The following is a 27,346-nucleotide window of genomic DNA, read 5'->3' as shown; positions in this document are numbered from 1 at the left end:
TTCCCAAGTGAAGCAGCCCCTCCTCCCGCTGGGAGCTTTGAGGGGTGAGGATCTTCGTGTCGTTCTCTGCGGCATCCCCACGGCCTGGCATACAGTTTGTGCCCAATAAACGTTGGGTGACGCTGAAGTCACAGGGACAAGGATGCCTAGCCTAGAGACGTGCACGCTGGGCCTGTGGGAGTGGGAGCGGACGGGGGACTGCCGGGTAGGTAGGCGCAAGGCAGGGACGCCAAGGTTGGCTGGCGGGCAGGCTGGGTATGGGTTGGGTGCTGAGTGGGAGAGGCCTCTTATGCCCAAGGGCCTGGGACAGGTACCTCCCGCAGTTCCTGCCATCTGCCTCGCCCTTCCCCTTCTGGGGCAGAGGCCAGCACTTATTGAGCACCTACTGTCTTCCAGGCACAGGGTCTTCTATTTTTTTTTTTTTTGAGACAGAGTCTTGCTCTGTCGCCCAGGCTGGAGTACAATGGCGCGATCTCGGCTCACTGCAACCTCCACCTCCTGGGTTCAAGCAATTATCCTGCCTCAGCCTCCCCAGTAGCTGAGATTACAGGCACATGCCACTGCGCCCGGCTAATTTTTGTATTTTTAGTAGAGACGGGGTTTCACCATGTTGGCCAAGCTGGTCTCAAACTCCTGACCTCAGGTGATCCTCCCACCTCAGCCTCCCAAAGTTCTGGGGTTACAGACGTGAGCCACCACGCCCAGCCTCAAGTGAGGTTTTATTACTGTACTTTATATCCCTGTGAATATTTCACAACCTTCAGCATTTACAAAGTATGCTTAATCACACCTGAACTGTAATAAAACCAGCTCTGCCTAGTTCAGCCAAGAGGGCATAAATGTTGATTAGTTCAAGAATCAATCCTGCCTGCTCCCCACCGGGCTCTAGCAGCTTCATATCTAATTCTTTCAGGAAGAACATTGAAAGTGTGGGGGGCGGGCTTCCAAGTGCGGCTATCACTCCTGTCTTTGCTGGACCTCAAAGAGCATTCAAACAATCCCACTACCTGACTAGGTGGTTCCCTGCCACCTGTCAACAGCTTTTATAAAAATTTAGACAAAGAAGAACACAACAACATGCTTATGGTATTCCTATCAAAAGCTCATGATCTGAAACTAATCATAGGGAAACAGTAAGCAAACCCAAAACGAGGGACATTTGACAGCTGTCCTATCCAATACAATGGCTACTAGCCACATGTAGCTATTTTTTTTTTTTTTTTTTTTTTTTTTTTTGAGACGGAGTCTCGCTCTGTCCCCCAGGCTGGAGTGCAGTGGCGCAATCTCGGCTCACTGCAAGCTCCGCCCCCCGGGTTCACGCCATTCTCCTGCCTCAGCCTCTCCGAGTAGCTGGGACTACAGGCGCCCGCCACCACGCCCGGCTAATTTTTTTGTATTTTTAGTAGAGACGGGGTTTCACCGTGGTCTCGATCTCCTGACCTCATGATCCGCCCGCCTCGGCCTCCCAAAGTGCTGGGATTACAAGCGTGAGCCACCGCACCCGGCCAGGGTAACTTTTTTTTTTCCTTCCTTCCTTCCTTCCTTCCTTCCTTCCTTCCTTTCCTTCCTCCCTCCCTCCCTTCCTTCCTTTCCTTCCTCCCTCCCTCCCTTCCTTCCCTCCCTTCCCTCCCTTCCCTTCCTTCCCTTCCTTTCCTTTCTTTTTCTTTTTTTGAGACAGGGTCTCACTCTGGTTGCCCAGGCTGGAGTGCAGTGGCGTGATCTTGGCTCACTACAGCCTTGACCCCCTGGGCTCAGGTGATTCTTCCACCTCAGCCTCCCAAGTAGCTGGGACTACAGGCACATGCCACCATACTCGGCTAATTTTTTATATAGATGGGGTTTCTCCATGTTGCCCAGGCTAGTCTCAAACTCCTGGACTCAAGCAATCCGCCTGCCTCAGCCTCCCCAGAGTGCTGGGATTACAGGCGTGAGCCACCATGCCTGGCCCAGCCAGGGTAACTTCTGAACATAGGGTGACTTGCAGCAGGAAACTTGCAGGCCCTACACAGCTGCTTCCTTTCTGTAACTTGTGGCTTATCTTCTGGGAAATTGCAAACAGTCCTGGGAGTAGCATCCTTGAGAGATTAAGAGATATTGTCTATTGTTTCTCTCTGCTTCCCAGGAGAAAGAAAAAGTTACATGGTGATGTTGCAGAGTCCCCAGCCCCAGGGGTTTCCTATAAGCCACCTATTCATTCATTCCTTCATTCATTCATTAGTTCGTTCAGTATATATTGGGTGCCTGTTATGTGCTAGCTGTTGGGTATAAAGTAGAAAACAAAAGAGACACAACTCGTGGAGGTTATAACAAGATGGAAAAAAGAAATGGTAAACTAAATAACAAAAGAAAGACTACGTAGTGGGGGAACGTTGTTGAAAAAATTGGTAAAGCTCTATCTGCCTCTTAAGGAAAATGCATAATTCATCTCCAGAAAGATGTGTCTTTCTGTGGCCCCCTTCAGAACAGACAGACATCAGTGGGGAAGGAGGTCTTGCCCATGAGTTTCATCGTGTTCCTTGAGTCTGTAATTTCAAAGCGGAGTTGAAAACGTGCTTTGAGATGCTAAGGGTGGAGCTTCAGGTCTGCATTTTTCTTTCTCCTTTTTTAGTGGGCACAGCTATGATATCAAAAGGTAGGCCTGGAACCAAGCTGATGGGAGAGGGAGCCCTGAACAGGTCAGTATAAGAAGGAAATGAGAAATGAACAGGAATGAAATGGGGCGCGAGTGGTCAGAGAGCAAAGAAAGAAGTGTGGGCAGTGAGTGCCTGATGGCTGTGGAGTTTCTGTTTCGAACGATACAAAAAATTTTTAGAAATGGACACAACATTGGCCGGGTACGGTGGCTCACACCTCTAATCCCAGCACTTTGGGAGGCTGAGGCAGGCGGATCACCTGAGGTCAGGAGTTCGAGACCAGCCTGGCTAATATGGTGAAACTCCATCTCTATTAAAAATACAAAAAATTAGCCGGGCATGGTAGCAGGCGCCTGTAATCCCAGCTACTTGGGAGACTGAGGCAGGAGAATCACTTGAACCCGGGAGGTGGAGGTTGCAGTGAGCCAAGATTGCACCACTGCACTCCAGCCTGCATGACAAGAGTGAGACTTCATCTCAAAAACAAATAAATAAATAAAATAAAAATAATGGACACAACATTGTGAATGCGCTTAATGCCACCAAATTCTACACTTAAAAATGGTTAAATGGTCTTTTTAATGTTAGGTATATTTTACAATAAAAAAGAAAAAAAACAACAATTTTCTTTTCTTTTTTTAGGACCGAGTCTTGCTCTTGTCGCCCAGGCTGGAGTGCAATGGCGCGATTTTGGCTCACTGCAACCTCCGCCTCCTGGGTTCAAGCGATTCTCCTGCTTCAGCCTCCCTAGTAGCTGAGATTACAGGCATGCACCACCATGCCTGGCTAATTTTTGTATTTTTAGCAGAGACAGGGTTTCACCATGTTAGCCAGGCTGGTCTCCAACTCCTGACCTCAGGTGATTCACCCACCTCAGCCTCCCAAAGTGCTGGGATTACAGGTGTGAGCCACCGTGCCTGGCCAAAAAATCCTCCACAATTTTTTAATGAAAAAAAGTGGGCTGGGCGCGGTAGCTCACACCTGTAATCCCAACACTTTGGGAGGCAGAGGCAGGCGCATCACGAGGTCAGGAGATCAAGACCATCCTGGCTAACACAGTGAAACCCCGTCTCTACTAAATATACAAAAACTTAGCCGGGCGTGGTGGCGGGCGTCTGTAGTCCCAGCTACTCGGGAGGCTGAGGCAGGAGAATGGCGTGAACCCGGGAGGCGGAGCTTGCAGTGAGCCGAGATCGTGCCACTGCACTCCAGCCTGGGTGACAGAGCGAGACTCCATCTCAAAAAAAAAAAAAAAAAGGTTAAAAGGAATGTAGCCCCAGCTACACAGGAGGATGAGGCCAGAGGATTGCTTGAGCTGAAGAGTTCCAGCCTGGGCAAAAGAGAGAGATCCCATCTCTCCAAAAAAAAAAAAAAAAAAAAAAGAAAAGAAAAAAGCTATTTTTGGCTGGGCGCAGTGGCTCACCCCTCTAATCCCAGCACTTTGGCAGGCCAAGGCAGGCGGATTACTTGAGCTTAGAAGTTTGAGACCAGCCTGGGCAACATGGCAAAACCCTGTCTCTACCAAAAATACAAAAAGAAAATTAGCTAGGTCCAGGCACGGTGGCTCACACCTGTAATCCCAGCACTTTGGGAGGCCAAGGCGGGCTGACAACCTGAGGTCAGGAGTTCGAGACCAGCCTGACCAACATAGAGAAACCCCATCTCTACTAAAAATACAAAATTAGTCAGGCATGGTGGCACATACCTGTAATTCCAGCTACTCAGGAGGCTGAGGCAGAAGAATTGCTTGAACCCAGGAGGCGGAGATTGCGGTGAGCCGAGATAGCGCCATTGCACTCCAGCCTGGGCAACAAAAGCGAAACTCCATCTCACAAAAAAACAAAAAGAAAGAAAAAGAAAAGAAAATTAGCCAGGCTTGGCGGCACGTGCCTGTGGTCCCAGCTACTCGGAAGCCTGAGGGGCCAAGGTGGGAAAATTGCCTGAGCCTGGGAGGAAGAGGTTGCAGTGAGGCGAGATCATGCCACTGCACTCCAGCCTGGGCAACAGAGTGAGACCTCGTCTCAAAAAAAGAAAAAAAAGCTTTTAAAAATACAATTTTATTAAGATAGGATCTCGCTTTGTTGCCCAGGCTGCTCTCAAACTCCTAGCTTCAAGCGATCCTCTTGTCTCAGCCTCTCAAAGTGCTGACATTATAGGCATGTGCCACTGTACCCAGCCTGAAAACAGTTTAAAAATAAGGAGTACTGCCGGGCCCGGTGGCTCACGCCTGTAATCCCAGCACTTTGGGAGACCGAGGCGGGCGGATCACAAGGTCAGGAGATCGAGACCATCCTGGCTAACACGGTGAAACCCCGTCTCTACTAAAAATACAAAAAATTAGCCGGGCGAGGTGGCAGGCGCCTGTAGTCCCAGCTACAAGGGAGGCTGAGGCAGGAGAATGGCGTGAACCCCGGGGGGCGGAGCCTGCAGTGAGCCGAGATCGCGCCACTGCACTCCAGCCTGGGTGAAAGAGCGAGACTCCGTCTCAAAAAAAAAAATAAAAAATAAAAAAAATAAAATAAAAATAAAAATAAGGAGTACTGTGAAAGCTGATGAGAAGCTGAGGCCCCAGGAGACTAGGAGTGGGGAAACCCCACTGGGTGGAATGGGAAAGAGACTCAGGGGAAAGGGAGCATGTAACAATCAATTGTTAAGTTTTTTTGCTCTGTCATTCTGTAAGATGATTCTCCTCTATCCCCCTAAACTTTTCTAACAGTTGGCTATACCCAAATGTCTGTTTCTTTAGGGACATCAAGGAAAAGATCTTCGTTTAGACAGCAGGGCAGGGAGAAGAGCCGTATCTCCTGACCCCGAGTGAGACTGACAATGCCATAGAAGCAGAAAGCTAAAGTACATAATGCCTAGGAGACATACGTCCCCATGAGAAACCCAGAAATGCTGGAGTACTAGGCATCCCATTGCAGGTAGGATGAGGGCTCAGGAACTTGCATTTGCATACTAAGGGATGGAGCAATTCCATAATGGTGGAGGACCTGGAACTGACCAGAAGGCAGAGACGTGAGTCACACAAGTGAACCTCCTGAATTTCACAGCCTGAAGGCTCTCTCCTTAGTTAAACTAAACTGGGTCTTCCCTACAGAGCTACATTGTAGTCCCTACTTTACTGCAAGTAAGAGATACATCTTCAGGAAGCAATTTTTCTTTTCTAGCACTTTCTGACATCTGCCAAATTAAAAGGATTAAGGGGGTGGGGACAATATAGCTACAATTGATAGGCAAAGAAGAGCCAACTAGTGCATAATTTGAATTCCTAGATGAAACAGAAACAATGAAATACAATACCTATTTAAAGATATACATTGGGAGGTTGAGGTGGGCGAATCAAGAGGTCAAGAGATCGAGACCATCCTAGCCAACGTGGTGAAACCCCGTCTCTACCAAAAATACAAAAATTAGCTGGGCATGGTGGTGTGTGCCTGTAGTCCCAGCTACTCAGGAGGCTGAGGAAGGAGAATCGCTTGAACTCCGAAGCCATAGGCTGCAGTGAGCTGAGATTGTGCCACTGCACTCCAGCCTGGCGACACAGCAAGACTCCGTCTCAAAAACAAATAAAAATAAGATATAATTCTGGAAAATATTTCTGAAGTAAAAAAGGACTTCAATCTACTTTTGAAAAAACACACTATGGGCCGGGCGCGTTGGCTCACGCCTGTAATCCCAGCACTTTGGGAGGCTGAGGCGGGCAGATCACCTGAGGTCGGGAGTCTGAGACCAGCCTGACCAACATGGAGAAATCCCGTCTCTACTAAAAATACAAAATTAAATGGGCATGGTGGCGCATGCCTGTAGTCTCGGCTACTTGGGAGGCTGAGGCAGGAGAATTGCTTGAACCTGGGAGGTGGTGGTTGCGGTGAGCCAAGATTGAGCCATTGCACACTTCGGCCTGGGCAACAAGAGCAAAACCCCGTCAAAAAAAAAAAAAAAAAAAAGAACAAACACACTATGTTTGCACTATGAGATACATTCTAGTAATGTTACTGAAATGTAAAGATAAAGAATCTTTGGGGCACCCAGGCAAAAAGATCAAGTATAAAGGCTCTAAAAAGATTTTTATTTTTTTTTTAGACAGAGTTTCGCTCTTGTTGCCCAAGCTGGAGTGCAATGGCGCAATCTTGGCTCACTGCAACTTCCACCTCCTGGGTTCAAGCGATTCTCCTGCCTCAGCCTCCCAAATAGCTGAGATTACAGGTATGTGCCACCACGCCCGGCTAATTTTTTGTATTTTTAGCAGAAATGGGGTTTCACCATGTTAGCCAGGCTGGTCTCGAACTCCTGACCTCAGGTGATCCACCCTCCTCGCCTCCCAAAGTGCTGGGATTACAGGCTTGAGCCACTGTGCCCAGCCAAAAATAATTTTTTAACATACAAGAACTCAAAAATATTATTCTCACGAAGTCATGTAAAAATAGGGAATTAAGAAGGAAAAAAGTAAAACTACGGATTTCTAGAAAATGTCAATAGTGAAAACACCGTATCAGGAGGTCAGGAGTTTGAGACCAGACTGGCCAACGTAGTGAAACCTCGTCTCTACTAAAAATACAAAAATTAACTGGGCGTGGTGGTGCACGTCTGTAATCTCAGCTACTTGGGAGGCTGAGGTGGGGGGATCACTTGAGCCCAGAAGGCAGAGGTTGCAGTGAGCCAAGACTGTGCCACTGCACTCCAGCTTGGGCAACAAAGTGAGACTCTGTCTCAAAAAAGAACAAAAAAAAGTCAATTGCTTTCACTTATACAAGCAATCAGCAAGTGCAATTTTTTTTTTCTTTTTTTTTTTTTTTTTGAGACAGAGTTTCGCTCTGTTGCCCAGGCTGGAGTACAGTGGTGCGATCTCGGCTCACTGCAAGCTCCACCTCTCGGGTTCACGCCATTCTCCTGCCTCAGCCTCCCAAGTAGTTGCAACTACAGGCGCTCGCCACCACACCCGGCTAATTTTTTTGTATTTTTAGTAGAGACAGGGTTTCACCATGTTAGCCAGGATGGTCTCGATCTCCTGACCTTGTGATCCGCCCACCTCAGCCTCCCAAAGTGCTGGGATTACAGGAGTGAGCCACTGCACCCAGCTTTTTTTTTTTTGAGACAGAGTTTCACTCTGTCACCCAGACTGAAGTGCAGTGGCATGATCTCAGCTCACTGGACCTCCGCCTCCCAGGTTCAAATGATTCTCCTGCCTCAGCCTCCCAAGTAGCTGGGATTACAGGCACGTACCACCACTCCTGGCTAATTTTTGTATTTTTTTTTTTTTTTTTTTTTGAGACGGAGTCTCGCTCTGTTGCCCAGGCTGGAGTGCAGTGGCGCGATCTCGGCTCACTGCAAGCTCCGGCTCCCGGGTTCACGCCATTCTCCTGCCTCAGCCTCCCGAGTAGCTGGGACTACAGGCGCCCGCCAACACACCCGGCTAATTTTTTGTATTTTTAGTAGAGACGGGGTTTCACCGTGTTAGCCAGGATGGTCTCGATCTCCTGACCTCGTGATCCGCCCACCTCGGCCTCCCAAAGTGCTGGGATTACAGGCTTGAGCCACCGCGCCCGGCCTAATTTTTGTATTTTTAGTAGAGACAGGATTTCTGCCATGTTGGCCAGGCTGGTCTCGGATTCCTGACCTCAGATGATCCACCCACCTTGGTCTCCCAAAGTGCTGGGATAATAGGCATGAGCCACTGTGCCCAGCCAAGTGCAATCTGATATTAAAACCACATTACCCACTTTGGAAGGCCAAGGTGGGAGGATTGCTTGAGCTCAGGAGTTGAAGGCCAGCCTGGACAACATAGCAAGACCCTGTCTCTACTAAATATTTAAAATTTAGCTGGGTGTGGTGGTGCATGCCTGTCGTAGGAAGACTGCTTAGCCAGGGAGGTCCAGGCTGCAGTGAGCCGTGATCACACTACTGTACTGTAGCCTGGGTGACAGAGTAAAGACCTTGTCTCCAAAAAAAAAAAAATATATATATATATATACACACACACACACACACACACACACATATTTATATATATATATATATGAAGAAAAAAGTTGAAGACTGACACTGCCTGACTTCAAGACTTACTACAAAGTTACAGTAATCAAGATAGTGGGCCGGGCGCAATGGCTCAAGCCTGTAATCCCAGCACTTTGGGAGGCCAAGACGGGCAGATCACGAGGTCAGGAGATCAAGACCATCCTGGCTAACACGGTGAAACCCCGTCCCTGCTCAAAATACAAAAACAAAATTAGCCAGGTGTGGTAGCGGGCGCCTGTAGTCCCAGCTACTCAGGAGCCTGAGGCAGGAGAATGGCATAAAGCTGGGAGGCGGAGCTTGCAGTGAGCCGAGATTGTGCCACTGCACTCCAGCCTGGGCGACAGAGCAAGACTCTGTCTCAAAAAAAAAAAAAAAAACCTTGAAAAAAGATAGTGTGGTGGCCAGGCACGGTGGCTCATGCCTATAATCCCAGCATTTTGTGAGGCTGAGGCGGGCAGATCACCTGAGGTCAGGAGTTTGAGAACAGCCTGGCCAACATGGTGAAATCCCGTCTCTAATAAAAATAGAAAAATTAGCCAGGCATGGTGGTGCATGCCTATACTCCCAGCTACTAGGAAGGCTAAGGCGGGAGGGTGGCTTGAACCTGGAAGGTGGAGGTTGCAGTGAGCCGAGATTGCACCATTGCACTCCAGGCTGGGTAAGAGTGAGACTCCATCTTGAAAAAAAAAAAAAAAAAAGATAATGTAGTATTGGCAAAAGAACAGACAAACAGATTAATGGAACAGAATAGAGAACCCAGGAGAGGCCCACATTAATACAGTCAACTGGTCTCTGACAAAGGAGTAAAAGCAGTACAGTGGAACAAAGATAGAAAGACTGTCTTTTCAAGAGATTATGTTGGAACAACTGAACATCCACATGTAAAAACATGAATCTACACATAGACCTTACAGCCTTCACAAAAATGAACTCAAAATGGATCATAGACCTAAATGTAAAATGCAAAACTGTAAAACTTCTAGTAGATAACATAGGAGAAAATCTAGATGATATTGGATTGGTGATGACTTTTTAAATACAACAGTAAAGGCAGGATCCATTTAAAAAATTGACAAACAGCTGGGCATGGTGGCTCATGCCTGTAATCCCAGCACTTTGGGAGGCCAAGGCGGGTGGATCACCTGAGGTCGGGAGTTCAAGACTAGCCTAACCAACATGGAGAAACCCCGTCTCTACTAAAAACACAAAATTAGCCAGGCGTGGTGGTACATGCCTGTAATCCCAGCTACTCAGGAGGCTGAGGCAGGGGAATTGCTTGAACCCGGGAGGCGAGGTTGTGGTGAGCCGAGATTGCACCATTGCACTCCAACCTGGGCAACAAGAGAGAAACTCCATCTCAAAAAAAAAAAAAAAAAAAATTGACAAGCTTAATTTTTTTTTTTTTTGGAAACAAGGTCTTGCTCTGTCACCCAGGCTGGAGTGCAGTGGCACAGTCACAGCTCAGTGCAGCCTTGACCTCCTGGGCTTAAGCAATCCTTCAACCTCAGCCTCCCAAGTAGCTGGGACCACAGGTGTGCACCACACTCAACCAATTTTTGTATTTTTTTGTAGAGATGAAGTCTCTATGTTGTACAGGCTGGTTTTGAACTCCTGGGCTCAGGCAATCCTCCTGCCTTGGCTTCCCAAAGTGCTGGGATTACAGGCCTCATGAGCCACCTCAGCCAGCCCACTTCATGAAATTATATGAAACTGGACTTCATTAAAATTAAAAAGCTCTGCCGGGCGCGGTGGCTCACGCCTGTAATCCCAGCACTTTGGGAGGCCGAGGCGGGCGGATCACGAGGTCAGGAGATCGAGACTATCCTGGCTAACAGGTGAAACCCCGTCTCTACTGAAAATACAGAAAAATTAGCCGGGCGTAGTGGCGGGCGCCTGTAGTCCCAGCTACTTGGGAGGCTGAGGCAGGAGAATGGCGTGAACCTGGGAGGTGGAGCTTGCAGTGAGCCGAGATTGCGCCACTGCACTCCAGCCTGGGCAACAGAGCGAGACTCTGTCTCAAAAAAAAAAATAAATAAATAAAATAAAATTAAAAAGCTCTGCTTTGTGAAAGACACTGTCCAGAGAATGAGAAGACAAGCCACAGACTGGGAGAAAATATTTGCAAAAGGTACATCTGATAAAGAGCTGTTATCCAAAATACAAAAAGAACTCTTAAAACTCAACAAAAAGAAATCACCCGAACAAGCTGCCTGTTTTAAAATGGGCAAAAGACTTAACAGACACCTCACTAAAGATTTACAGATGGCAAGTAAGCATAGGAAAGATACTCTACATCATATGTCATTAGGGAACTGCAAATTAAAACAAGATTTCACTATATACCTATTAGAATGGCCAAAAGCCAGCCGGGCACAGAGGCTCACTCCTGTAATCCCAGCACTTTGAGGGGCTGAAGCAGGCAGATCACTTCAGGTCAGGAGTTTGAGACCAGCCTGGCCAATATGGTGAAACCCTGTCTCTGCTAAAAATACAAAAATCAGCCAGGCGCGGTGATGCGTGCCTGTAGCCCCACCTATTCGGGAGGCTGAGGCAGAAGAATCATTTGGACGCGGGAGGTGGAGGTTGCAGTGAGTGGAGATTGTGCCACTGCACTCCAGCCTGGACAACAGAGCGAGACTCTGTCTCAGAAAAAAAAAAAAAAAAAAAAAAATCAGCCAAGCATGGTAGCACATGCCTGTAATCCCAGCTACTCAGGAAACTGAGGCAGGAGAATGGCTTGAATCCAGGCCGTCAAGGTTGCAGTGAGGCGAGATAGTGCCACTGCACTCCAGCCTGGATGACAAAGGACACTCCGTCTCAGGAAAAAAAAAAAAAGAATGGGCCAAAGCCAAAACAGTGACAAAATCAAATGTTTCAGAGGATGTAGGGCAACAGAAATCCTCATTAACTGCCAATAGGAATGCAAAATGGTACAGCCACTTTTGAAGACAGTTTGGCAGTTTCTTACAAAATGAAACATACTCTTACCACAGGATCCAGGACTCATATTGCTTGGTATTTATGAGTATTTATACTCCCAAAGGAGTTGAAAACTTATGTTCACACAAAAACCTGTACACAAATGTTTGTAGCAGCCATATTCATAATTGCCAAAACTTGGAAGCAACCAAGATGTCCTTCAGTAGGTGAACAGATAATGCACATCCACATAATGGAATACTATTCAGCAGTACTTCTAAAATGAGCTGTCAAGCTCATGATTCTGCCATGAAAAGACTTGGAGGAATCTTAAATGTACATTACTAAGTGAAAGAAGCCAATCTGAAAAGCCTACATATATGGTATGAATCCAACTACACAACATTCTGGAAAAGAATGGAAAGCAGTAAAAGCAGAAAAACTATGGGAGCAGTAAAAGGATCAGTAGTTGCTAAGGGTTGAGCGGAGGGAAGGATGAATAGGTGCAGCAGAGGACTGTTAGGGCAGTGAAACTCTTCTGTATGATACTATAATGGTAGATGCATCTCACTGAAAATACATCCAAACCTATAGAATGTACAACCCCAAGAGTGAACCCTAATGTAAACGATGGACTCTGGTGATAGTGACGTGTCAATGAAGGTCCATCAGTTGTAACAAATGACCACTCTGGTGCCCCATGTTGGTGATAAGGGCGGCTGTGCATGTGTGGGGACAGGGAGTAAATGAGAACTCTCTGTACCCTCTGCTCAGTTTTACTGTGAACCTATAATTGCACTAAACAAATAAAGTATATTTAAGAAAATGGTCACGGCCACTTCAATTGCAGTAATAAACATACAGAGACTTGGTTAATGGGTCACAGAGTATTGAATCTGACAAACACGGTTAACTGCATTACAATAAAATATAGGAATAATTGTTTAAAAGAAAAGATTGAGGCCAGGCGTGGTGGCTCATACCTGTAATCTCAGCACTTTGGGAGGCCAACATGGGTGGATCACCTGAGGTCAGGAGTTCGAGATCATCCTGGCCAACACGGTGAAACCTGTCTCTACTAAAGATACAAAAATTAGCCAGGCATGGTGGCACACGCTTGTAATCGCAGCTACTTGGGAGGCTGAGGTGGGAGAATTGCTTGAACCCAGGAGGTGGAGGTTACAGTGAGCCAAGACTGCACCACTGCACTCCAGCCTGAGCAACAGAGTGAGACTCCATCTCAAAAAAAAAAAAAAAAAAAGAAAAGAAAACATTGAGCCCTGGGGGGATGCTGGACAGTGCGCAGCACCACAGGGCTAGAAAAAAACACCCTGCCCTAAAGGAGACATGATGATCCAATCCCATCCCAGGGCTCACCACCCTTCCAGTCAGTGACCCACATATACGCAGGCCAGTTCCTGCCTTAAAACCTGTGACTTCATGCTGGGCGTGGTGACTCATGCCTGTAATCCCAGTACTTTGGGAGGCCACGGCAGGCGGATCACGAGGTCAGGGGATGTAAACCATCCTGGCTAACACAGTGAAATCCCGTCTCTACTAAAAATACAAAAAATTAGCCAGGCGTGGTGGCAGGCGCCTGTAGTCCCAGATACTTGGGAGGCTGAGGCAAGAGAATGGTGTGAATCTGGGAGGCGGAGCTTGCAGTGAGCCGAGATTGCGCCATTGCACTCTAGCCTGGGCAACAGAGAGAGATTCTGCCTACAAAAAACAAAAAACAAAAACCTTCACAGGTTCTTCCTCCCTCCATGTAAGCTCTATTCTCTGGGCTCTACTGCCCTCCTGTCATCACCTGTTGTCCCACGAGTGTTTGTGGAGGTACACTGGTAACACTACCAGCTGCTCAAAGTCTCTAGTTGTCTCAAGAAGCTGAGGGATGTGTGGTTTGTCCAGGGTTCCTGGGGCAGGGAGAAGAAAGGGAGGAGGCTTGGAGACGGAGGCAAGTTTGCTTCCATAGCCATCTCACTTTTAGTTCTAAATCCTGGCTCCTTCACTTGGCCTTCCTCACTAAAGTGTCCCTTCTTCCTTTGGGTGTTTAAAGCAGTTGTGAGCAGCAATTCAGGGATGCTCAAACCATTGCTGCTTTGCAGTCATCTGCAGTCACCTGGCCTTAGCACTGTCTCTCCTGGAACTTTGGGGACATTCTGTATCCTGCACTGCACCCAGCAGAGCATCAGGCCCAAGGGAGGCTTGATAAATATAGGGTGAGCATAAATTGTGGTGGAAACCCAGCCCAAGGGGCTGGGGCAGAAGTGTAAAGTGTGGGAAGGGTGCTGGGCACACTCATCTGGTTAAGGAAACCCTGGTCCAGCTGGGCATCTGGAACAGGAACTGGAGCTCAGCAGCCCCAGGGTGTGGTATCAGTCTCTGCTATTCTCTTGTGCATCAGTTTGCCTCACCTCATGGGAACCAGGCCACCAGCCATGCCTAACCTCAACTTCCCACAGCTCCCAGGGGAGCAGGGTCTCAACCTCTTAAGTTCTGTTTGAAAAAAAGGCAGAAAGAATTTGGATCAGTAAGCTTGAGCCTTTCCATAGAGGACAAAATGGCCTGTTCCCTGAGAACACAGCCAATCCACCAGGACCGCCAGCCTGGGGTGACGGGTGGGAGGGGTGGACCAGGAGAACAGAATGTAAAGGGAAGGGGTGTCCCTACTAGAGGCCTGTGGGACATTTCCACTGGTGGGACTTGGCCACACACACAGTAACATCCCTTTAAGTCTTCAAGGTCAAGGTGGTTTGTGGCACCATAAAATGGAAAAGGTGGCCTCATCCCAATTATGTTGACAGTGGTGGTAGAAGGCCTGGCATGGCTGGTGGCCTTGGCCATGGACTTGGAAGGGGTAATCATCAGTGCTGCCTCCAAAGTAGGTGTAGGTGGGTCCATCCTGGATGCTAAAGGGCAACTGATGGATGGCAAGCATGAGAGCTAAGCACCTAGGAGGCTCATTCTGCCAAGAAAGCCTCACCTTCCTTGGTAACAGGAAGATCATGAAAATCAATTTAATCTGAGGTGGTTTGTTTTTTTTTCCCCCAACTGAGTAAGTTTAAACCTTCACGCCGGGCGCGGTGGCTCAAGCCTGTAATCCCAGCACTTTGGGAGGCTGAGGCGGGCGGATCACGAGGTCAGGAGATCGAGACCATCCTGGCTACCACGGTGAAACCCCGTCTCTACTAAAAATACAAAAAATTAGCCGGACGTATTGGCGGGCGCCTGTAGTCCCAGCTACTCGGGAGGCTGAGGCAGGAGAATGGCGTGAACCCGGGAGGCGGAGCTTGTAGTGAGCCGAGATCGCACCACTGCACTCCAGCCTGGGGGACAGAGCAAGACTCCGTCTCAAACAAAAAAAAAAAAAAAAAACCTTCACTAGAAGCTGCTGATTGAAGACCTCCTAACCACCGGCTTTTGGTACCCCACCCATATCCCTTTGGGACTCAACATGGTGCAGGCAGGCCCAGCTCCACATTGCCTGAAGGCTTTTTCTCAGGGGCAGAAAGAGCCAGGGAATGTATGCACCCCAGGATCAACCTGTAACCACTGACTAAAGGCAGTAGGCAAACACCCACAGCCGCCACCTCTCAGGTGAGGTAATTCAGAGGCATCTGCTGTGTGCAGCCCCCAGAGGCACTCAGCTCCCTACCACAGTCCTAATAGGGTGACAAGCATTCACGAGGACTGTGTCCACTTCCTGCTTCCTGGGATCACCACCCGCCCTACCTAAACCACTCGCACCAATTCTCAGCCCAGGCACTGCTTCTCAGATGGCTCTGCCACAGCCACCTGCCACCTGTGATATATACTTTGGTGGAGAAATGTGTACCACCATCCAAAGGAGGCCCCTAAGGAGACAGAGGTGAGGTGGGCATGAGAGATGGAGGCATCCCAAGAAGCCTCCTAGGGGGATCCTTGACCACAAAGGCTCAGACACCCAGCTTGGGGGCCATCCAGAGAGGCACTCACTCGTAGGAGCAGGATGCACGCATCAAACTCACAGAAAGAGGGTAAAATCACACAGCCAGTGCTTTTAATTCAAAATGAAAAATACTTCATCCAGGCTAGACTGCTCGCATTCACCTGACAGCACCTTCTCTCCCTGCAGATGAGGGAAGGCTGTGATGATTTTATCTTGAGCCTGCCTGGTGGGCATGGGCTTGGCACAAAAGGAGCTGCAGAATCCTGCTGATTGGCAGATGCATTTCTGAACTCTGTGGGGGCTGGACACTGAGCAGGACCTTGTTGATAATACTGCCTAAGTGGGCACAAAGCCAGGGGCTGGGGCCTGCCAGCAATGCAGGCACAGCTCCTCCACCCGCAGGGAGTCTGAGACCCCTTTTGTGTTTCGATGACTGGGATTTTTTTTTTTTTTTTTTTGAGATGGAGTCTCACTCTGTTGCCCAGGCTGGAGTGAAGTGGCGCACTCTCGGCTCACTGCAAACTCTGACTCCCAGGTTCAAGTGATTCCCGTGCCTCAGCCTCCTGAGCAGCTGGGATTACAAGCGGGCACCATATACCCAGCTAATTTTTGTATTTTTAGTAGAGACAGGGTTTCACTATGTTGGCCAGGCTAGTCTCGAACTCCTGACCTGAGGTGATCCAATCACCTTGGCCTCCCAAAGTGCTGGGATTACCGGTGTGAGCCACGGCGCCCGGCCTTGACTGTGGGTTTGGAAGGAGAAGAGTGGGCTGACCTCCAGGCAGCTCCTCACCCTAGCACTAGCTGGCAGGGATGGAGGAAGGTGGGGCCAAGGACAAGAGTGGCTGCCGCACTGCAGTGGTCTAAGCTACACAGCAGCTCTAGGCTCAGGAAGTTCTGTGGTTCCACTAACCTGAGGATAGGCAGGACCTCCTCCACCCTCTGCCCAGCCCCTTTCTGCAGGCTTGTGTCGCCCACTTGTCCTGGTATAGCAGCACATCAGAGCTGGGAGCAGGCTGGGCAGGAGGAAGATGACAAGCTTCATCTGGCTGTGTGTCTACCCTCTGCCTGCCCTCGGAAGCACCATCCCAACGAGGAATCAGCGGGGCCAAGCAGCACTGAATTCCTTCTCCAGGCCTTGGACAAACTGGTCGTTGAGGAAAAGCAGCTGACCATGTGGCAGGAAGCGGGTGAGGATGCCCTCAATGCGGTCAGCCCGCAGCAGGAGGTTGGTTCCAGGCGCCAGCAGCCGGAGGTGGTCAAGGAGGAGGCGTGCCAGCAGCCGGAGCGTGCCCTCAGCCAGTAGCAGGTTCTCGTGGGCGTCCAGCACCAGGGCAAAGCCTAATGAGAGCACGCCCAGCCACACCACTGTCCGTGGCTCCTGGAAAGGGTTCTCTGCTGCCAGGCGGAAAGCCCCACGTGGGGCCTCATGTAGCGGCACTTGCTCATCTGAGGACTGCGGCTGCAAGTCCATGGGGGGCCGGCCGGATGCCTGCTGCTGCAGCCAGCACATTGACTCCACCTGCCTGGGGAGAATGGGCAGGTCAGGCTGGTGGGCTCACACACCAACTCTGCCATCCTCATGATCAACCCTGGTCCTGGGAGCTACCGTCATCCCCATATCTCAAGTAAGAAAAGTGAGGCCTAGAGAGACTAAGTGATCTGCCCAGGGCCACAGAATCAGGAAGTGTGAACCTCCAGGTCCTGAACCACTTTATTCCATGTGGCCAAGACGGCAGGTTTTCAACCCAGCTCCTTGGGCTGAAAAAGGGCACCAGAGGAAGAAGATCCTGCCCTCACCCTGCTTCACAGAGGCCTTCTCCACATAAAGGAAAGGGAAGCGGCTTGGTCGGGTGCGGTGGCTCAAGCCTGTAATCCCAGCACTTTGGGAGGCCGAGGCGGGCGGATCATGAGGTCAAGAGATCAAGACCATCCTGGCTAACATAGCGAAACCCCGTCTCTACTAAAAATATAAAAAAAAATTAGCCTGGCGTGGTGGCAGGCGCCTGTAGTCCCAGCTACTCGGGAGGCTGAGGCAGAAGAATGGAATGAACCCAGCAGGCAGAGGTTGCAGTGCGCCGAGATTGCACCACTGCACTCCAGCCTGGGCGACAGAGCAAGACTCCATCTCAAAGAAAGGAAAGGGATGAGGCAGAAAATAAACGCCATCGCCCAACATGGGCGGTCCAATCTCCACCCTATCCTGCAACCCTCTCCAAGTATGAAAGAAAGACCTTCCAAGGCCGGGCGCGGTGGCTCACGCTTGTAATCCCAGCACTTTGGGAGGCCGAGGCGGGTGGATCACGAGGTCAGGAGATCGAGACCACAGTGAAACCCCGTCTCTACCAAAAATACAAAAAATTAGCCGGGCGTGGTGGCGGGCGCCTGTAGTCCCAGCTACTCGGAGAGGCTGAGGCAGGAGAATGGCGTGAACCCGGGAGGCGGAGCTTGCAGTGAGCCGAGATTGCGCCACTGCACTCCAGCCTGGGCGACAGAGCAAGACTCCGTCTCAAAAAAAAAAAAAAAAGAAAGACCTTCCATTGGACCAACAAGGCTTCTTAGAAGCTCCCTTTGATCTTTCCTGAATCACCTTCCAGTCTGAACCACACACAGGCTGGTTTTAAAAGCATGTATTTGGTTTTCTGAGCTACAGGGAGGGGAAGGAGAATGAGAAGAACAAGAGAAAGGCAAGAGTTGGCAGAAGGTTGCCCCAGAGTGGTGCTACCCCACCCAGAATGGGGAGGTCCAGGAGGCTCCAGCACCTACCAGTTCTGGCTGGGTCTGAGAGGGGAAGAGCCAAGGCTAGCCACCCTAGTCTGGAACAGTATATTCCAAACTGTGATCTGGATCCCTGGCTTTCTGGAGTCCTCATGTACCACACCCTCTTTCTTCCTTAGAGATTCATAAAGTCTACAGGCACACTAAAGGCCCTGTTAAGTACTGCACTGAAAAGCATGTTTAATCTGTACTGTCTGCCTGCCTGCTCTCAAATCTTAGTTCTGCTACTTTCTAGCTATATAACCTTGGACACGTTAAATTTCTCAAACATTCTGTACCTCAGTTTACTCATCTGTAAGGTGGAGATAATAACTATACCTACCTCAAAAGACTACTATGAGGGTTAAATGAATTAATATATATAAGATGTCCAGAATATAAATGCTTAGCACTTACAGGCTGAACAAATGCTAATTATACTGATAACAGAATTATTATTTATTTAACCCTTTTCACATAACACTTATGAAAAGCTGTGGAAGACTCTCTGGGAAATGCTACTTTAAAACTTCCTCTCTGCTCCTTAGTCCTCATATTTCTCTGCATCCCCACTCCCCAAGAATACCTATTACAATCAGGTACGTGTTCAATGAAGGCCTGGGGCTGGGCTGTGTGGTTACCTGGCCACAGCTAAAATCTGTTCCTTCCGGAGAAGCCTGTCCCTCTCGGCACCATGCGGCCGTGGGTCATCAGGTGACTTCTCAGCACCGAAGACGCAGGAGTAGAGCACTCGGCAAAGGCCCATGTCCTCAGTATTCGGGGCCCTCAATGTGTGAATGAGGAAGGCGTGGACCATGGCTCCAGGGTGGGTGCTATAGAGAAGCCAGAGACATTGGTAAGGTGAGAGTGAACCCCAGCAGGAGAGGCAACCACAGGAAGGGGGCTGACCTGGCAGTGTCCGGGAGTGTATCCAGAGGCCGGTGAGGCTGAACACTTTGAATAACAGCATCTGAACAATATCACATAACAGAGTCCAGTGGTAAAAAACCTCAGACATACATAAGCAGAATAGAAAAAGAAAAACAAACCAAAAAAAACAAAAAAACCTCAGACAACCCTAAACCTAGTTCTACAAAACAACAGGAATCTTCAAAAGCGTCAAGGTCATGAGGTCATGGAAAACCTGAGGAGCTGCTCCAGACTGAAGGAGACTGAAGAGACCAGATAGCTGAATGCAACGTGTACTCCTGGATCGGGTCCTGGACCAAGAAAAGGGTAATTTGGGCCAGGTGTGGTGACTCACGCCTGTAATCCCAGCACCTTGGCAGGTCTAGGTGGGCGGATCACTTGAGGTCAGGAGTTCGAGACCAGCCTGCCAACATGGTGAAACCCCATCTCTACTAAAAATAAATTAGCCAGGCATGGTGGCGCATGGTTGTAACCCCAGCTACTTGAGAGGTTGAAGCCAGAGAATCGCTTGAACCCGGGAGGGGAGGCTGCAGTGAGCTGAGAGCGCACCACTGCACTTCAGCCTGGGCGACAGAGGGAGACTCTGTCTCAAAAAAAAAAAAAAAGAAAGAAAAAGAAAAGGATAATTTACATAAAGGGCATTATTAGGACACTAATAAAAACTTTAAAAACATTTAAATACGGACTATGGGTCAGAAAAAGTCTTGACCAAGGTTACCCGATTTTTTTTTTTTTTTTTTTTTGAGACGGACTCTCGCTCTTTCACCCAGGCTGGAGTGCAGTGGCGCGATCTCGGCTCACTGCAGGCTCCGCCCCCCGGGGTTCACGCCATTCTCCTGCCTCAGCCTCCCGCGTAGCTGGGACTACAGGCGCCTGCCACCTCGCCCGGCTAATTTTTTTTTTTTTTTTGTATTTTTAGTAGAGACGGGGTTTCACCGTGTTAGCCAGGATGGTCTCGATCTCCTGACCTCGTGATCCGCCCGCCTCGGCCTCCCAAAGTGCTGGGATTACAGGCGTGAGCCACCGCGCCCGGCCGGTAACCCGATTTTGAATGCAGGAGCTTGTCCTTGTTTTTAGAAAATAAACACGGATGTGCCTCTAAATATAGAGGTAACAGGATTTCATATCTGCAACTAACTCACATGGTCCAGGGAAGAAAAAAGGCAGAGACAAAAACAGAGGAAATAATAAGGTAAATGGGGTAAAAGAGGTAAAAATCTCATCAAAGTGCATACAGGAGTTACTTGAAACTGTTTCAAAATAAAAACTAAATAATAGTAACGGTTATCCGGATGGCTCAGTGGCCGGCCCGGGGGTTGAAAGGCGGCGGGTACACAGTCAGTAGGTATCTGTGGCTAAGACTAAATAGACAGTTTAAACTGGTCAAATAGCAGGTTCTCAAAGGCACTTCGAGAACCAGAGCCCAGCACCCAAGCGCGGACCTCCGCAACCCTCCAGCCGCAAGCAGAGCGCGTCATCACTCCGCGCCGCCGCGTTCCCCCTCTACTAGAGAAATGGTAGCGGTCAAGACAGCTTACGTCACTGCCTCCGTAACCCTGAGGCGCAATGCACTTCGGGGGTTGTAGTTTCTTATTCCGGTCAGCCAGGCCTAAATGGGGCACCCCGCCCTGAATGTGTTGCCCCTGCAGCTCCGGTGGGCTGTCGTCGAAGCGTCGCCTCAGCCTTCCGTCCGGGCCCGCGGACTGCCAACAATCGCTCCCCTCAGTGGCAGGAGAGCAATGGCGGCTGCGCGGCCCGTGGGCGCCTGCGCACGTCGGTCGCGGGCGAGCGCGCCAGCTGACGCCGTCAGGTTGGGCGGAGCTCTCACGTCCAGCTCGGTGCTGCGGCAGGCAGGTGCGGGCGGCATCTTCCGATGCCTGGACTCTTGGCGTGGGCTGGCCTCACAGTCAAAACCCTCCGGCCCCGAGCTGCCCGCAGGGACCATGCTGGTCACTCTCGTTGCGGGCTCGAAGCGTCCCCCGCTCGTTGCCCTAATCAGCTGAGCCCCAGGCTGCCGACCCCGGCGGCCGCGAGGGGGCGCCGCGGCTCGGAGCGCGGAGTCTGCGGAAAAGGCCGGGACCTGGTTGTCCCCGGAGGGCGGGGCGCGTCGCCTGCGGCCTTAGGAGGCTCCGGGGCGGGCAGCGGGTGGACCTAGGCCGGGCCGCGCAGCTACGGGCTGCGGCTGAGTTCTTATCTAGCCAACATGTGTGAGAATCACTGGGGCACCAGTTCAAATGTACATTCCTGGGCTGTACCCCCGGAAATTATGACTTTGGAGGGAAATATGGGTATTTAGGCACATGGGTATTTTGCGCGGATTTTAAATACAAATATGTGTATTTTGCGCAGATTCTGAATTCGTGGGTTCCTGCAGCGGATTAATGCTGGCACTCGGTTCGGCGCAGAACGATTCGAACGCTGCTTCCGAACTCTCAGTGTGTGTCCTTGGCAGAGCTGTCAATTTCATTGGGCCCCAGTAAAACCTTGTAGAGTGTCGCCCAGGGCAAACGCTTAGTAGGGCTGACCAGCAAGCCCCCTTCTTGACTGGAGGCCATCAAAACAACAGGGAAGAGGTTTATACCTTAAACCTGAAGGGGGCACTCTGGCACTAACCCCTATAGAGCCTTACGTAAAAGCTCCAACTTGGAGGCTTGGCCCATTGGTGTTTGGGGGCCCCACAAGACCTGCCTGGGCCTCACTGCCTGACTTGCATGTGTTCCTCCAGCCACCACCACCACTCCCACCCCCACCGCGACCATAAAGGTGCACCTCCTTTACCTCTTGGCATGTGAATGGCTTCAGCCTTGTCCCCCAGATGTGCCTTGGAGGCTCCCCCACTGACTGTTCCCCCAGCCTAGAATTCCCTTTCCTGGCCCTTTTTTTTTTTTTTTTTTGCAGCCTCCCTGCCTCCTCCCACCAGCAATGCTCCTGCCTCAGCCCCCCAAGTAGCTGGGACTACAGGCAGGCAACACATCCAGCTAATTTAAATTTTTTTTGTAGAGATAGCGTCTCACTGTATTGCCCAGGCTGGTCTCGAACTCTGGGCTCAAGTGATCCTCCTGCTTCTCCCCCACAAATTGCTAGGATTACAGGCGTGAGTCTCCACACCTGGCCTTTCCTGTCCTTTTAATTGCCATTGTAGATACATACTCAGACAAAATGGGAGGAAGCCTGCCTGCTCAGGCTGCCCGTTGGCATTCAGCTGCGGCCTTTGCACCCCTGTGAAGGTCTCACCAATAGTGCTGATGGCTTCCATCTTCACTCCCCAGGGCCATGCACAACGCAGGACTGGAGCCGGCTTGAACACGCTCTTTGGTGACGAGGAAGGAGAACAGGGTAGGGTGGCCCAGGCAGGGATCCTACAGCCAGCACCCCCTGAGAAAGTGCACTCTGAGCCCCTTAAGCCATAGGACCCAGGATAGGTTAGGAGGTGGCTGAAGGGAAGCTGCAGGTGGCCAGGGCCTGGCCAAAGCACGTGACAACACATAAATGTGTGTGCAGGTGTTGCGGCAAGCCCAGAGACTCTGGGGCCTCAGCTACGAGGCTGGGGAGTGATGTTGGCACAGCTCCTGGTCCCCAGTCCCTGTCGCTCTCAGGCAGGGCTGGTGTCTGCCAGCTGATTACAGCAGAGAGCCAGCAAGGAGAGGGCTCTGGTTGCTGGGGGCCACCTGGCATCTGGAACACAGTTTCCCAGCCTCTGTCCACTCCTCAGGCAGTGAGTCAACACCAAGTTTTTGACCACTAGAGGGCTGGCCTCATGTCAGGTGTGTGGAGGAGACAGCTGTGGGAGGCTGGCTTGAGCTACTACTCCCAGAGGACAGTGGGAGACCCAGATGGAGGTGATAGCATGGAGGGCTTCCTCAGCCTGGTGGGAGTGGGGGTTTTGCTTGATGGTTTTGCTGGAGGCTGCTTGTGGGTGTGCCCTGGGAGATCCCTTTTCCTTGGCCACTGGGCTCTCCCGGGTCCAACCCATGCTTCTGAGAGTCTGTTCTGGGTACATTGGGAATGTCTATGCCTGCTAGCTCAGACATCATCTAAAACAGCAAGCCCAGCAGTGGCTGCTCATGCTGACCTCACTGCTCCATGACCCAGCAGCGCCACTCTTGATGTGTACTTGAGTGAAATAAGGGCTGTTGTTCACCAAAAGACACAAATAGAATATTCATAGTATCTTTACTCTCTTTTTTTTTTTTTTTTTTTTGAGATGGAGTCTTGCTCTTGTCACCCAGGCTGGAGTGCAGTGGCACGATCTCGCCTCACTGCAACCTTTGCCTCCTGGATTCAAGCGATTCTCCTGCCTTAGCCTCCCGAGTAGCTGGGGTTACAGGCACCTGCCACCACGTCTGTCTAATTTTTGTATTTTCATTAGAGTGGGGGTTTCGCCATGTTGGCCAGGCTGGTCTCGAACTCCTGGCCTCATGATCTGCCCGCCTTGGCCTCCCAAAGTGCTGGGATTACAGGTATGAGCCACCGCCCCGGCCAGTATCATTACTCTTAATTGTCCCAAACTGGAAACTACCCAAATATCCATCTTTAATGATGGATAAATTGTGGTATACTCGTACAGTGGAATAGTATAGGGCAATGGAAAAGAACAACTACTGATACACAACATGAGTGACTCTCACAGACACAATGTTCAGTTAAAGAAGCCAGTCACGGAAGTGTACATGCCATGTGACTCCATTAACATAAAAGGTCCAAATCTAGGCAAGCCATGCTGCGCTGCTACAAGTCAGAATGGTGGTTATCCTAGGGAGGCAATGACTGGAGAGGCATGGAGCTTTAGGAGATGGCGACATTCCGAGTCTTGATCTGGGTGGTGAATACATGAGTACATTCTCTTTGTAAGTATTAACCAAGCTGGACACTGAAGATACATGCACTTTTCTATATACTAAATTCAGTTAAAACCTTAATAATGGCTGTGACAATTCCACTAAAACGATTTTACTCTGAAGTCTGCCTTTAAACTGGAAGATATAAGAATGTGATAGCCGGGCGCAGTGGCTCACGCTTGTAATCCCAGCACTTTGGGAGGCCGAGGCGGGTGGATCACAAGGTCAGGAGATCGAGACCATGGTGAAACCCCGTCTCTACTAAAAATACAAAAAATTAGGCGGGCATGGTGGCGGGCGCCTGTAGTCCCAGCTACTGGGAGAGGCTGAGGCAGGAGAATGGCATGAACCCGGGAGGAGGAGCTTGCAGTGAGCCGAGATTGCGCCACTGCCCTCCAGCCTGGGCGACAGAGCAAGACTCGTCTCAAAAAAAAAAAAAAAGAATGTGATAGAATCCTTCCCCTGCCCCAAGGCTTGAATTCTGGCAGGGTTGAGGTTTTTAGCATGAGAAGAAATTTAGAGCATAGCCTTTCATTTAACAGATAACTAAGTGGGCTCAGAGATGCTCCCTGATGTGGCCAGTGTTTCACAGCACAGTGCCACGTGGAAGGCATCGGGGACATGAGCTCTGCTCCCTGGAGCAGCCACCATGGATGTAAGAGAGGTCGGGGGAGGACTGTATGTAGAGGACTTGAACAAGATTGCAAAGGATGGAGATGGCCTAAAAGTGAGAACACACCATTCATTTGTGTGCTCATCCACTCATTCTGCTGGGAGAATCCTCTGGGTGCTTAGAGTTCCCATCAGGCTCTGTTCACACAGGTGCAATGGCCAAGGCAAGTAGGAGTCAAGATGACCAACAGATTCAGAAGTGGGGAGGACTCTGGAGGAGCAATCTGGCAAGACTGTGTGGAGGAGGAAGCATCTGAACTGGGCTTTCTGGAGAGGTAGGAGTTCAGTAGCTGCAGCTGGCAGGAAGGGCATTCTGTATATAAGGACTAGATCAGAGCAAATACAAAGGGTGAAAAGAAGCCAGCCTTCCCAGACTCAGGGTCCCCTGGCCCTCCTTTATTTAGAGGACATGGGTCCAATCAGAAATGTCTCTACATCCTCCCCAGCCAGTGGGGCACTGTAGGAGCCACCTGGGTAAGGCCTCAGGAAAGTCATTGCTTTCCAAATAAGGGGGGCAGACTCAGTGCCATTCTCTGACTTTTTGCGGCCCCAGGGCCGAAAGCTGTGTGCTGAGAACAATGAGGCAGGAAGGAGCCTCGGCCCCAGAGATGCTGCAGAGTCTACTTGTTGAGTGAGGTGTACAGTCATTTATGTGGTTAAACCGTTGAGTGGGGTTTCTGTTACATGCAACTTAATGCACTCTTAAGTGATGCAGCATGTGAAGTGGACAGGGTAGAGCCTGGCACCTAGTAGGCACTCAATACATCAATAAATGTTGACAACCGTTAATCCAGTGGCAAACAGGGTAAGGTATCAGAGAGGACTTGATCAGCACCAGAAAAAAAACAAGTGGGGCAGCTCAGAGGTGAGGGGGTATCAGCAGGACATCCTGTGGTTGCCAGACCTGCCCTGAAGACAAAACAGAAGAGTCTGAATGTGTTGCGGCCATATGTGTGCATGTTCATGTGTGTGAGGCTTTTTTAATTTTATTTTTTAGACAGTCTTGCTCTGTCACCCAAGCTGGAGTGCAGTGGCGTGATCTTGGCTCACTGCAATCTCTGCCTCCCCAGTTCAAGCGATTCTCCTGCCTTAGCCTCCTGAGTAGCTGGGATTACAGGCACCTGCCACCACGCCCAGCTAATTTTTATAATTTTAGTAGAAATGGGGTTTCACCATGTTGGCCAGGCTGGTCTCGAACTCCTGACCTCAAGTGATCCACTCGCCTTGGCCCCCCAAATTGCTGGGATTACAGGCATGAGCCACTGTGCCCGGCCATGTGTGAGGCTTTTACAGGGGTTAGCCCAGGGCTTGTGGCAGAGCTGGGCACCCAGTGGGTACAGATGTGGAATTGTGTGTTTGTGTGTGCCAGAGAAAATGAAAAGGAAGAAAGGTAAAATAAAACACTACCAAAAAAAAAAAAAACACCCAAAAACCTAGAGGAGGTTGAAGGCAACAGGTGGCTGGATTTGTGACCCAGCCCACCTACCTAGAGGGGCCACGTCTCCCTCGTTCTTTCCCTTCCCCTCCCTCTGACTGTGGGCAGAGGCGCCCATCGCCACACCCCCCAACCCTGCTTTTCTCAGTGGTCCTCCAAGTTAGGGGGTTGCCCACAGCCACTCCCTGCCCCCTCACATTGGCCCCTTTCCCACCTTCCCACCCGCCTGCCTTCCACTTTCTATTCACATGGGGTGGGGCCTGCCCCCACAATAGAGGCAGCCTGGCTTGCCTTTTTATTTGTTTGTTTTTTGAGGCAGAGTCTCTTTCTGACCCCTAGGCTGGAGTGCAATGGCGCAGTCTCGGCTCACTGCAACCTCAACTTCCTGGACTCAAGCAATCCTCCTGCCTCAGCCTCCTGAATAGCTGGGACTACAGTTGCACCCCACCACACCTGGCTAATTTTTAAAAATTTTTTGCTGGTCGCAGTGGCTCACGCCTGTAATCCCAGCACTTTGAGAGGCCGAGGCGGGCGGATCACGAGGTCAGGAGATCGAGACCACGGTGAGACCCCGTCTCTACTAAAAATACAAAAACTTAGCCAGGCGCGGTGGCGGGCGCCTGTAGTCCCAGCTACTCGGGAGGCTGAGGCAGAAGAATGGCATGAACCCGGGAGGCGGAGCTTGCAGTGAGCCAAGATTGCGCCACTGCACTCCAGCCTGAGCGACAGAGCAAGACTCCGTCTCAAAAAAAAAAAAAAAATTTATAGAGACAAGGTCTCCCTATGTTGCCCAGGCTGGTCTCAAACTCCTGACCTCAAGTGATCCTCCAGCCTTGGCCTCCCAAAGTGCTGGGATTACAGGTGTGAGCCACCACGCCCAGCCAGGGCTTGCCTTTTGGAGCTCCGCTGGGGCCCAGCTGGAAACTCATTGATGTGATTTATTTATTTATTTATTTATTTATTTTTGCAATGGAGTCTTGTTATGTTGTCCAAGGTGGAGTGCAGTGGCTATTTACAAACATGATGATCACGATGATAGCGCCCTAAGGCTTTGAACTCCTGGGCTCAAGCTATCCTCCTACCTCACTTTCTCTAGTAGCTGGGACTATAGGCACTTACCACCATACCCAGCCACAATGATGATTTTTACAGAAACAGACTTCAAGCTAGACCAGCAACCACCTATTTCTGGATGTGGGGAGAGCAATTAGGT

At 50.2% G+C, this 27,346-nt stretch overlaps 1 protein-coding gene across 3 annotated transcripts; it reads right to left on the bottom strand.

Annotated features, from left to right (window-relative positions):
• Positions 1–15,590: 15,590 nt before the first annotated feature.
• On the bottom strand, positions 15,591–20,964 carry AP5S1 (adaptor related protein complex 5 subunit sigma 1). 3 transcript variants are annotated; one of them, XM_063633524.1, is made up of 4 exons: positions 20,727–20,959; positions 19,168–19,228; positions 18,900–19,091; positions 15,591–17,027 (listed from the first exon to the last, which is right to left on the bottom strand). In XM_063633524.1, exons 3-4 carry the CDS (start codon positions 19,073–19,075, stop codon positions 16,601–16,603), a joined length of 603 nt encoding a protein of 200 aa, XP_063489594.1. In that variant the 5' UTR covers positions 19,076–19,091; positions 19,168–19,228; positions 20,727–20,959; the 3' UTR covers positions 15,591–16,600. The 3 variants fall into 3 exon arrangements, with proteins under 3 accessions (XP_063489594.1, XP_063489595.1, XP_055121818.1); XM_063633525.1 differs by lacking the exon at positions 20,727–20,959 and adding an exon at positions 20,631–20,645; XM_055265843.2 differs by lacking the exon at positions 19,168–19,228 and having other exon boundaries at positions 20,727–20,964.
• Positions 20,965–27,346: the final 6,382 nt, after the last annotated feature.

This window comes from Symphalangus syndactylus, chromosome 24 (genome assembly GCF_028878055.3).
Source record: "Symphalangus syndactylus isolate Jambi chromosome 24, NHGRI_mSymSyn1-v2.1_pri, whole genome shotgun sequence".
In the NCBI taxonomy this organism is placed as follows: domain Eukaryota; kingdom Metazoa; phylum Chordata; class Mammalia; order Primates; family Hylobatidae; genus Symphalangus; species Symphalangus syndactylus.
This window is presented reverse-complemented; position numbering and strand designations above follow the sequence as displayed.

What these genes read in the sequence shown, in the direction of transcription:
- AP5S1 (XM_055265843.2), bottom strand. Translation starts at nt 19,075, where the DNA reads ATGGTCCACGCCTTCCTCATTCACACATTGAGGGCCCCGAATACTGAG. An exon ending in CAGATTTTAGCTGTGGCCAG is followed by an intron (nt 17,028 to 18,899) that starts GTAACCACACAG and finishes CATTCTCCCCAG; the next exon opens with GCAGGTGGAGTCAATGTGCT.